Source organism: Anas platyrhynchos, chromosome 1 (assembly GCF_047663525.1).
Source record: "Anas platyrhynchos isolate ZD024472 breed Pekin duck chromosome 1, IASCAAS_PekinDuck_T2T, whole genome shotgun sequence".
Classification (NCBI taxonomy): domain Eukaryota; kingdom Metazoa; phylum Chordata; class Aves; order Anseriformes; family Anatidae; genus Anas; species Anas platyrhynchos.
The window spans coordinates 125,473,955-125,486,130 of record NC_092587.1 but is presented as its reverse complement, the minus strand read 5'-3'; the positions used below and the strand labels follow the sequence as shown (position 1 = coordinate 125,486,130).

Below are 12,176 nucleotides of genomic sequence, written 5' to 3'. Positions count from 1 at the left end.
CATGAACAGCAATTCCTGGGACCAGCCCTCATTATCTCAGCAGACCTGGCTAAAATTCTGGTTGGGTGACACAGAAGAGACCTGCCTTTGGCTCACACCACTACCTTAAACAGCATTACCTCGTGTCATGCAGAAATAATTCAATACAGGCTCCTGCCGAAGACTCAGGTTTGTTAGGAAATGTTGCAGTTTGCTTTGCACAAGCAGGTTTTGTGATGGGTGAAGAATCATTTCCTCACCAGCAGCCAGCAGGAAAGCGAGGAGGAGCTTTTTCCTCCTGTCCTGTTTAGGTCACAACTAGTGGGATTTCTGGCCCATTTCTGGTAAGGTCATACTGCTGAATCTGTGCACCACCAGCCTCCTCAGCTGAGCAGTCACAAAGCTGCACCCTGGGGCTCAGGCCCTGTGCTGCTGTTCTCTCAGATGTCAAACAGCACCACGGGCAATCGCTAGACAACCTCCTTAAATTGGACTATTAATTTTCCAGTCATCCCAGACAGTAGGACAAACCATGTGCGCGCACTAATTTTTCCCTAAAGCTGACTGGAGAAGGTCCTGCTTACGCAGAAAATCTCTCAATTTTTTTCCCAAAAACTGCCTAACGAATGATCTCCCACCCCAGGATGCAATCAGCAATTCTCGGACTCGTTTGGTCAGTCGGGATGCTCAGAGAGGATGCTTCAGGCCTGACCAGCTGTCTCCCATTCTGGAATTTCCTTAATTGCTTCCCCAACTGCTCTCCCTGGAGCGCCCTCCTAAATGAGATCAATACAAGAACTACAAAGTCTTAATAGCTGCCATCATTCTCCAGAAGCTGGTCTTTTCAGAACAAGCTACATCTCACCAATGCCTTACACGTTAACACAACGAGAATTTCACTGCAAAGTTCTTAAGCATCCATATACCCCAGAGATCACAACTACATAAAGAGACCTGAAGAAACATTCACGATTCTTCGGCTAATTCTGAATGCTTTTAATGGATTGTACAGATTTCAACATCTGGTTTTACAGTCTCAGCTGAAATATATCATATTCCACACAGACATGATACACGTTCATCTAACAGATGGCACTTTCTGCCTCGCGAAGGAGCAACAAGTGACCCCACAAGGCTCCTGCTGACTACCTTTTCCAAAAGATGTGTTTCTTGGCTAACTGCAGTATGAAAGTACTTGTTGAAAGAAGCAGAATGCACTCCAAAGTATTGCTCATAGGCCTCTCAAATAATTTTCGCAGAGGCACTAGGATCATATTGCAACAGAAGGATCTTCCAATAGTACAAAGCTGACACTTTTTTACTTTCCAGTGTACGAAATCTGTTTTTGCACTCCTTCCTGTATAAAGAAGCATTGGATTAGAAGCTAGGCAGAAGCTTTACCAGGTAAAAAGAAGATAAGGGGTAAAAACAGAGACAGTTAAGCCTCAGCTAAAACCTTTCATATACAACAAGAATTTTGCAGTGTTCCCTTCTCCACAGCCAGTTACACTACGTTAGTTACGTTAGCTATCAGACCTTAAAAAAAAGTTTTTAAAAAAAGTCAATTTTAATCAGCGCACTTCCACCTGAAAATGCAAGCCTGAACACAGTAGGCAAAAAGAAAATCCCGTTTCAAGGAAAATAACCATCTCCAATATTCACATAGCATGCCTTAGAGATTTCTAGGACTGAACTGCTGACACTTTTATGCTGTCAGAAACGTACACGTACAAAATATCTGCTGCAAGCAGGATATTGTCGTATCAGGCTACCTGAAAACCTGAATCTGAATGTAAGTTTAAACTGATCTTCTATAAATCACTTTACATTTTAAAAAAAGTCTACAGCCAGATGAGTTCTTCTTGTCAAGACAGAAGTTACAAGCTAACAACAGGCGGTGTTATAGTGATGGTTCTTCTATTTTGATCTTTTTTGTTTGTCCATTAGAACCATGCTGCAGATCCTGCTTTTTCTTTTTCTGCTGCTGCAACCTTTCCTCTTTCCTCTGTAGGTAGATGGCCGTGTCATCGAATGAAGCTTTGTAGAGGCTGCTGTAGTAGCTCTCTGCACCAACAAATCCTGCAAGTGGGCAAAACAGGAACACGAGACAAGTGTTAATTTCCTTAATGGTCTCAGCAATTATTTCCTGTGCTGGAATTCTAGATGAGGAAATTTCAACTTATTTACTGTGGTCCCATCTACTGTACTAAACATCAGCATTTACACTGTGTAAGCCCTGTCTGACTTGGTAAGAATCCATCCTGAATTCATGTTGCCAAGCGCAACCAAGCTAAAAAATGCTTACAGAGGCAGGCACATGACTGTTGAGCAAAGAAGGCACACAATTCTCTTGGACGCTTGAAGAACTTTGAGGCTCCTGTTTTTAAAACTACTGCTGTAGCAACTTATTGTTAAGACATCCTGTTGGCATTCTTCCCCCGCGCTTAAACACTGCGAAGGGCCTAAATTACTATGCAACTGTCCTTAGCTGACTTCTTTCCTAGAGCACTAACTTTGAATAAGCCTGAAGCAGTAGACTTCAAACGGTGCTGTCCTACAGTACACACATAAGCACTTTTTAAGCATTCACCCCTCGTGATTTTGCTATAGTTTTGTGAATGCAGTATAACATTGTTCGCAGCATCTCCAGGACCGTAAGCTTACAAGAGTTTCAACAGGCAACTATTATCCACCCCCGAAAAAGAAAAAAAAATTCATGTTGTTTTTATAGATAATACCACAAGAGATTAGCTGGCTAGGTCCACAATTCTAAAATTTGTTAGAGTATCTATCTGACAAAGCTATCTACGTCTAGTTACCCTTTGTGTTCTTACCTTTGCTCGCTTCCAGAAAAAATGGTTTATGAGCATGGAAACCCAGTATTTATTATGGTTTGGTCATGAAGCAAGCGTGCTACTCCACAGTAACACACACACAGCACACCTTTGTGTCTTGGTACACAAACATACCGACTCTCCCTCACCGATACTTGGCAAAGCGCACGGTTTTACTTTCAAGGGTCTTGCACTCACACAGTAACCAACTGACTGGCCTTTGGCCCCGGGACAAACTGCACGCTGTCATTTTGGACATCCATTCAAATGGATACACTCTCTACTTGATCAATCTGCACTAAATCTTGCTCTGGCTTTTTCTGGGATCGCTTCCAACACAGCGTCAAATTGTTCAATGTCTGCTTTCAGACCGACCTAGCTGTCTTAGAGCCTACACAGTCAGCAGTCAGATGAAACAGGTCTGGAGAAGGTGAAAAGAAGGCTGCAGAGATATTAAGAAGATTGGGTTTAGGCAATATAATGATCACCTCCTTTAAGAGAAGTAACTACCTTCTCAAGCACTAATTCTGCACTGGAGTAAGTGGTTATCAAGTGAGCCTCCCCTTACTAATTAACGATAATAGACCCTGTCATTTGAGCAGTCCTCCTCTCCCAGCTGCAGCAGGCTACTGTGTATCACAGTAATTTGCTACACTGCCAAATTATGCTGGGAACCTCTCTCCCTGTCTGCTCTTACTACTTCTCTCTTGCTCATTTTCACTCAGTCCTTGTACTTTTAATAACCTGCCTGGCTCTAACTATCAAGTCTGCAACACCTACATGCAAACACTCTCCCTTACAAAAGGGTACTTGACTTCCTTTTCCATTTCAAAGGCCAAGCACAACCAACTTAATGGCAGCTATTATCTCGCTATCTCCACCATACTTCTAATAAAATTTCACACTCAGGCAACAGACAAGAAAACAAACAACAGTTTTCAGTATCACAGCAGTAAGACAGGCTGCTGCAGCTATGTATTAGGGTGTTTGTGTACAACCATATGCTAAGGTGTCTACGTAGAAGAGTTTTAATCCTATAAATACCTCCACCATTTGTTGAGAACAGTAACCTGAACACCCTTCAATACCAACACTAATTTCCATACCAGCTGGAGGGATGGAGCTGCGGAAGGAAAACTGAAAGATTATGCAGCTTCAAGAGAACTACCCTGAACTCTGATCTTGCTCCAAAAATATCAGACCTAAAATTGCAGTTCTTACACCTTCAGGCCAAATTTCTCACCTTCAAACACAGTCCAGTTGTCACGCAGATATTTTGACATCCTCTGTAATCCTTCATCATCAGGTACAGGCTGGGGAAAGAAGGAACATTGCATGAGCTTCTGAGCATAATGAACAAGGAACCTGGAGTATCACAGCCAACTGAAAAATGCCACAGATGAACACAGTAAAAGGACAGTGAGTGGAAACCCCCCAGAATCTTAGGCCCCCCCCTTTTTTTTTTTTTATTTTCAGGTCCCCTACAGAAACCTGTCCTGAGTTTACCCATTGTTCCTGGGGACATGGTATAGCTTGAAAGAAAAGAAAATGGACTCTCACTTACTAATTTGTGAGGATAAGGAATACCAGAAGGAACGCATTAGTGTCAAAGAACTTACCTAGAAATGTAATTTAAGCCCACCTTACAACACACAATTAGCTGGGGACTTGAAAAATTAACAAGGGAGCTTCCAGTTATTTAGCAGGTTATTACAGAGAGCTTGCTAGCACATCCCTCAACTTTGACTCCTTGTTCTACAGGAAAAAATAAAAAATAAAAATGCCAGGATGCCTCGAACCCCAAAATATCTCTCAGAGGCAGGCACAGAGAGGGCTATACAAGAAGCATTACTGAGCGAACCACAAGGGGATTTTCTGTTTTTGTGGTTGTTTTTTTTTTTTTTTTTTTATCAAGTGCAGCACACAAAGAGCACAGGCAATGGTTTAAAGTACTGAATGCAACGGCTGACAAGCGCTCTGCTTCATCCTACTGTGCCAGATGTTAGCTTTACCGGAGAAGAGACTGATAACAAGCTCTCAATGGCTTTGCATTATACAGAGGTGAGAGAAGTAGAATGAGAGGTATCTAAGACTTCTACTCAGTCTGAAATAGAGAAATGTGTCATTCAGCTTTCACAGAACACAGTTCACCCTGTTTTTGTTATCAGGTCAAGACTAAACAAAGCATCCATGGTGTTTTGTTAACAAAAGTATCTACCTTCCACTGTCCATCACACGGTCTGTACAACTGAAGAGGGGCTTCGCTGTCTTCCTGCAAAATCCAGATATCTCCTGCTTCCTCAAATGCAATGTCCCAGCCTTTATGTTTCAAAGAGATTTGCTGTCTGTAAGCTAGCTGCTGGGCAACGGCATCAAGCTGAAAGATGTAGACTGTGGGAATACTTTTGAGAGGGAAAAAAAAATAATTACCATTATTAGCAAATCCACCTACTGCCATCACTTGTACAGCAAACTACAAACACCCACTCTAATTCCAAACCGAGCTAACGCGAAGCCATTAGAAATTGCAAAAAATACCCTAACACTACAAATACAGTTTGCTTACGTGGTCAGAGGCAGCAGCTGTAGATACCTAACATGTCAAATGGATTTTCAAATGTCGTATCAAAGAAAAAGAAGTCAATACTCCCTTTTCTTTAAGAGAAAAGGTAGTAAAGGGAATTTAATCAGGATTTACGTGAGGAGTGTATCATCACAGCACAACTGTGGTCACATCACAGCACTTCCACTCCTTTGTGGGTGGCTTACAAGGTCGACAAGACAACACTGTTTAGAAATGCTGGGCTCTAGAGCTGGAAATAAAAACCTGACAGAGCACAGCATGGCCCCTGGGAGAACTAGCACAGGCACAGCTTGTGGCTGACACGGCTTCCACCTCCAGAGCAGGTCTGGATGCCCACGCAGGGAGCCACTTGGCCCGGCAGCGCACATGATGGGGAGAAGCTGAGGCTTCTCTGAGTTCACTGAGGGGACGGATGATTTCACTGTATGGGCAGGTTTGGCAATCTCCCTCTGTCCTGTTGGCAAGCTTTTGTCAGTGAGAGCAGTTTTCTTGGCAAGATTAAGGTGCTGTGGAAAGAGAGGCTCTTTGTCCATCCCTGCAAGATATTCCCCTGCCAGTGGGACTGTAAGGTTCCTCAGTGCTCGGCCCTTCGGCTCCTGAGTGCTTTCCTCATGCAAACACAAGATCTGAACATCCTGCGTGCCAGGCAGGGCTCTCAGAACACCTCATGTTCCCTCCTGTGAGGGAAGGGCATCACAAGTCCTGCAAAACTTAACTATGCCAAGTAACCTTCGTACTCACCTCTGCATTCAAGCAGAGAACAAGCACAAAAAGGACTCTCAGGTTTCCTGTGAGGCCACAGGCATGTCTGTAACACTCAGAGATCAATAGTATCACACACTTCAGTCAGGGGAAGTGTTAGCGTATCCGACAGGGAAAGCTGTTCCCTCCCTAACAGGGGCTGTGATGACTTCAGCCAGTATTCCCTTTATTCTTACCAGTCACACAGAACAGCAACATAACTTCCTTGACAGCAGTAGGCTATTCTTGTCACGGTGTATTTCTAATAGGAAGAGAAAAAGAAACATCCTTATCAATTAAGACTATCTTAAAAGCAGAAAACTCACATTCAATTTCATGTCTTACCCTTTAAAATTTAGCACGTATCTTAACTTACAGCAAGTTAAGCAACGTAATTACATTTAAACTGCAGTCAAATATATTTCTGTACCAGTGTTTGCTGTTTAATGAAGCTTTCCACATTCACAGCCATCGTAACAGGGACCAAATGTAAAGGTTTTGTTGAGCTACTCTCAATAGACAAACCAAGAGAGAAGACAACGAAGGAAAGCATGCCTCCCTTAAAAATTCTCCCCTGCAACGTTAAGGGAAAAATAAATAAATAAGGGCATTAAGTTTGCTTAGCCAGGATATCGCACTAGCAGCTTGGAGATTATAAACATATTACACTTGTTAAAGAAGAAGATAGTGATGCACTGCCAAAATCCTTGCTGCCCTACGTGGAACGTGTTCTGAAGAACAAGGCAAGACTGCCTCAGGCCACTGTCCACATTAAAAGAAAAACACCCACAAAAAAAACCCACCCACACCCTAATTCAGAAGATATATGGTTTTATCTGGGAGAGAACCAGGGCAGTATCTTTGCTGGATAAACAGTACCACTTGAAATACATAACAGCCAATTTGGGGCTCCTTGAGTGGGAACTAAGAACTCGAGATGAGCACAGAATCTGCGAGAAGATGCCCAAGGGTGCTTTTTTGAAAGTATCTACCGTATAACGTGAAAGATGAGACTGCAAAGGCAAAAAGGCTGGTTCTCAAGTATGTTTTTACACTGCAATAACACTAGCATTTTGATTAATAAAACCTTCGTACTGTAGCAGTGGTGAGTTATTCTCCCTAGGGCAGGGAAAATGCATCGTCTTGTCCTCAGGCCCTCTCTTCCCTCCCACACAGCCTCCACCTCTTTCCCTAACGTGACACTGGTCACTAGGCTGAACCTCTGGCTTACCAGCTTAAGCTGAATTTTACCCTTTGAGCTGCCAGCTGATGTACGGGACTCCTCAGGGGACTTACTTCAGAGTTTTGCAATCGATCCAGGAAAGCCAAGCAAGCTCTACAGCCTCCAAACGCCCAACTCAGCACATTTAACACAAGAAGCTAATTCTTTTGTCAACAGTACACGACACAGCTACTCAAAGACGAACCAACAGCAGGAAAGAAAGCTAATTAATGGCATAATTATAGCTGAAAACCAGTTACATGGAGCATCTCCAGCACAAAAGAGAAAAAAAATCCATTGTGCGATGCAATCTTTAGGGGGGAGGTGGGGGAAAGCAAGAAGAGCAGCATGCACTCTACTAGCAGCACACATTTCTCACTTGACCATTTGTTTGGACAGAAGAGGGCCAGTTTCTACTAGCCATTATCAAAAGGATGGTATGTTTCAAAGCTCTGGTAAACAGAAGGGACTAATTTCTTGCTCCACTGCAGAAATACGAAGTTGTTATTCTGTATTTTAGCGGTGAGACCCAGGACCCCCTGTATAGCGGAGATATAAAAAATGCTTGCAGCTTCAAAGACCGAGTAGGATGAGTGGGCTGAACCAGAAAGGTTCACTGCAGCTCACACGCCTAAATGCAGTTACTGCAGCACGGAGCCACTTACACCACAGTTACAAAGTGGAACTGACAACCCCTTTGTAAACCACCAGCGGGTTTTCTAGGCATTTGAGGAAATAAGCCAAGATATTAAAATAAAAAATATATATATATTTCTGCTAACAATGTTTTTCTCTGCCTGTCTCGGGGTGCAGTGATAGCAAGTGCCCACCTACACAGTTCAGGCCTTGCCAGAGAGACAAAAGGTTTTGTGAATGCAAAGTATGCAGAAGCTCTCCCCACCCTTCACTAGGGGAGGGAGGAGGAGACTTTGATTTGAACCAAATGTTACTCACAGCTGGACAAAGACACGTCTTCGTAGTAAGATCTTTCCTTCCCATGCTTCTTTAATGGGTAAGTTAACAATTGGTGAATTGAATGCATGGCCCTGAATAGTATCTTGCTCAAGGACAAGCCTATGAGATCAGTTAACTTAAATAAAAGCTCCAGGAACAGCCTGTGATAAACAGATGTTCAGTTGATACTCTCTTAACTTATTCAGCATTTCTGTGCCAGTGTTATCAGCCCGCCAACACCTTAAAATTAACTTTTGATGTCGCCTGTGAGAAGAGGTAACCCTATGAAAACGTAATGTACTGGAGCACTGGGGTGGAGTTGTGCAATTCACGTTCTGGACTTTAAACAAGCTTTTGCAGTCAAGAGGATCAAATGAGGTGAAAGCTCTGAATCGGGATAATATTTATACAGTATGATGGAATGAGAGAATTATTCCCATTCTAGTGGGAAAACGGACTGGGAATCTGCAACCTAGCGGCTGAAACCAACGCTGCACTGCTCAAGAGCACTCCTACATTCCCAAAACGCACACACATTCATCACCTGCCATCCAAAATATGCTCACATTTCTGCACTCGTATGGCCCGGCGTTACTGGTGATTCCATCATCATTATGCTTCAAGCTTCGGTGCATTCATAGTGGGTATCGATGGTAAAAAAAATATGAAATGTGATGCAAAGGAAAGGAGAAAACAATCACACCCCCACCTAATCTTCAGTTGTCAGAGTCATTGGCAGACGGCGTGACAGCTACAACCTACAAAGTGCTGACTTCAGAGTCTGCTACCTTAAATTCAGACTATAAATAGCACACTCGGTTGTGATGATGATCCTTGCCCGTCGATACAGCTGGATGCACAGTAGGACTAAGTACCGCTGCTGGACATCAATTCCTCTGGCATTTCTAGCACTACAACACCTGCAAAACACAAGCTTCCTTTCTCCTTTGGTCTGGCTGGCCATCAAGACAGAAACAATCTCTATGAAAAAAATATTACTTGGACGATCTTTCCAGAAAACCACTCTGCTGATTATTAGGTATTTCACATGGTGCATTAAATAATGGTCACCACGCAGGCTTAGAACCGTAGCGTTGGTCTGACAGAAGTACTGACTGAAAAGTGCAGAAACACAGCAGGAAGGTTTAAATGCCATTTATCCGTCTGTAATCACCGGGAGACTGCCTCTTGCACACACATGCCAACTGGGTCAAGCCGACTGAGTCTGCAGCACCCATAACTAGATTTGCACCAGGTTTACAGGGAGACAGATTTTAAGGTGCCTTCAAGAACTGGTAGCAAGCAGAATTACACAGATTCAAGGCAAAGGCCAGCCCAAGGCTTCCAAGGCCACAATTAGAAGACACATCATGCATGCAGTGGGCAGAGGAACTGCAAAACACTGCAGGAATACAGTTGATTGACTGATGTGTTATATTTATTAACCCACACTTTGTGTGTATTCCCTTTTAGGTCGCTGTTTACTCACACTGGGAGCAGCTAAACGGATGTCTCAAACAAAAAAAGGGCATCCCAACTTTCTACTAAGAGACCGCATCAACATATGAAGAGCATCCTGTAGAAGGGACTTCAGAAGCCTTCAAAAAGTAGAACTTTTTTTCTTTTACATCGTTTGTATTACGTTTGGATAAACTTATTTGTAAGCAGTGGAGTGAGGATTCAGCATCAGATCAGAGGTGGCACTAAGGGGCATGGTTTAGTGATGGGACTCAGTAGGTCAGGTAGGCAGTTGGAGTTGACCATCTTGAAGGTCTTCTCAAATGTAAGTATTTATCTTACTAAGTGCTGAGCCAGTCCAAGCATCTAGTCACATTAAAAACGATTCCGTTCTTCACAGCAAGTTGCTTACTGGTCCTCAATGATCCAGTAAAGCTACAAGGCAAAATATCTAAAAAACAAACAAACAAACCATTCTTACCCCCCAAAGAAATGCCTTACAACATTACTGCAGGCACAGATTCGATGCCTATCAAATAATGCACCAGCATTAGCTACTTTGACCACAAATGTTAGAGCATTTTGGCTTTTAAACTCTCTGAGACACTTCCAGAAGGCTACGCATGGTAAGGTAATTTTGTGAGTCTTCTCAATCTTAATTTTCCCCTACTACCTCAAATCCTCCTGCACCCAGACTATGCAAGGATAGCAGCTAGGTGGTCTTGCGACCTCATTTATTGCACCCACTTTTTGCTCATGAAAAAAAGAAAAAAGCAGTAGCTACTTAAAAAAAAAAAAACATATTTCAAACGCTACACTCAAGTTGAAATGAGCCAAAGACCCCATGCATATGGGCAGAAGTTGCTTTTAAGTATGTTTTTCAAGTTCAAGAGCAGGTTAAATTGTCCGTATAGGTATTATCACAAACTCCTGCTGAAAGGGACTCAAGGGCAAAAAAAACGTGTTCCAGTACCTAAGCTCTGCATGCTGTGATGCAAGTGGCTGCTCTCAGGGCTTGTGAAATAGAAATGAAAGTTACACGTTATTATCCCAACACTAAAACAGCCCTGCTGATGTCTTTTGCTCAGAAAAACAAACAAACAAACAAACTTGAGTTGTTAGGTCTGTCGCTAGGAATGGGGTTCTTCCACGTGTTGTGCTCCCAGTTCAGTAACTGGGAATCCCACTAAAAAGATCAGGCCAGACCTACGTGGACAGCAAGGAACCTCTGAGAGATCCCTAGTTCCTGTCTGCTGGGAGAGGCACAGCACAGCAGACTTCGGCTGACCAAAACAACAGCAAAATGCTAGGGAAGAAAGACAACTGTTTAATGACATTTCGGCCTGGATATGAATTCTGCGGCGTTTTGGTCTCAACAGCTATAAATGGAGATAGGCTTCCCATTCCCCAACAACAAGGAAACAACCCTGGTCTTCAAAGACAAAGATTGTTAGAGATTCATGTTTAAAACAAACAAACAAACAAAGCACCCAAAAGGATGGGCGGTAAGACAAACAACCCTTAAATAACTCCACAGATTAGCACCTGGCTTAATATAATGTAGGTGTGAGGGACAAGAACAAGTGCATTTCACTGCCAATTTGCCATGCTGTTCCACGTGACAAGGGGTAACAGAAGGAGAGATCAAGCACTGCTGGAACCACTGCTCACATCCAACGCGTGCCACATTAGCAGCCTGAGCAGGCTGCAGTAGAAGCATTGATCCTGGGGTATTCAATTTTCACCTGTGACTCAGACATTTCTGTTTTGGACACTGCCCAGCTTCAAAACAACCCAAAACAATCCTAGCAGCTTGATCCCACCAGACGGTAACATTTCAGGTAACTGGTTACAAGCATTACAAAGCTTCTTCTTGCTCTGAGAGAATGTAAAGCTTTGCTCAAGTTGCAATTTAAGCATTTTAAAAACGGGTTGATTTCTTAGATTTTTCCAGTGCTACAGGATATTCTCTGGCTAAGAGATTAAGGCATTTGTGTTTTCTGAAGTTATTAAGTGAAGGTTTGTTTTGGTTTGCAGAACTTGTATTTTGCAAGAATTATGAACAGCTGCTTTTAGTCACTGTTTAGCATTTTTAGAAACGCATGCAAGAATGTAAGGGACTTTCTTCCTTCCCCCTAATCCCAGGCTGTTGTAATAATTTCTAGGTCTTATGTAACTTCCAAACCCACTGGCAGAAAGGAGGCACTCCTATGAAAATGCGACAAACACTTTTGGGAGTCGCAAGGATCCAGAGAACAGCAAAAGCATTGACACACACACAGCTTATCACACAGCCATACCTGGTCTGTTTTGGTTGCATCAGGCCCACAGACACTGCTTAGATGGCAGCAGTATACTTCGTCCCCGCTTTTATAGTGCCAAAGTCTCAGAGTGCCATCCTGGG

General features: G+C 43.0%; 1 protein-coding gene across 2 annotated transcripts in view; it reads right to left on the bottom strand.

The window, feature by feature from the left end:
* Positions 1-960: 960 nt before the first annotated feature.
* WDR4 (WDR4 tRNA N7-guanosine methyltransferase non-catalytic subunit) overlaps positions 961-12,176 on the bottom strand; it is a 21,349-nt gene continuing 10,133 nt past the window's right edge. For both annotated transcript variants that reach the window (XM_072028375.1, XM_038172745.2), the window contains exons 7-11: positions 12,073-12,171; positions 6,336-6,400; positions 5,032-5,215; positions 4,057-4,126; positions 961-2,058 (exon numbers count right to left, since the gene is read on the bottom strand). In XM_072028375.1, coding sequence (XP_071884476.1) covers positions 1,880-2,058; positions 4,057-4,126; positions 5,032-5,215; positions 6,336-6,400; positions 12,073-12,171 — 597 coding nt within the window. In that variant the 3' untranslated portion in view covers positions 961-1,879. The remainder of the gene's footprint in view (positions 2,059-4,056; positions 4,127-5,031; positions 5,216-6,335; positions 6,401-12,072; positions 12,172-12,176) is intronic.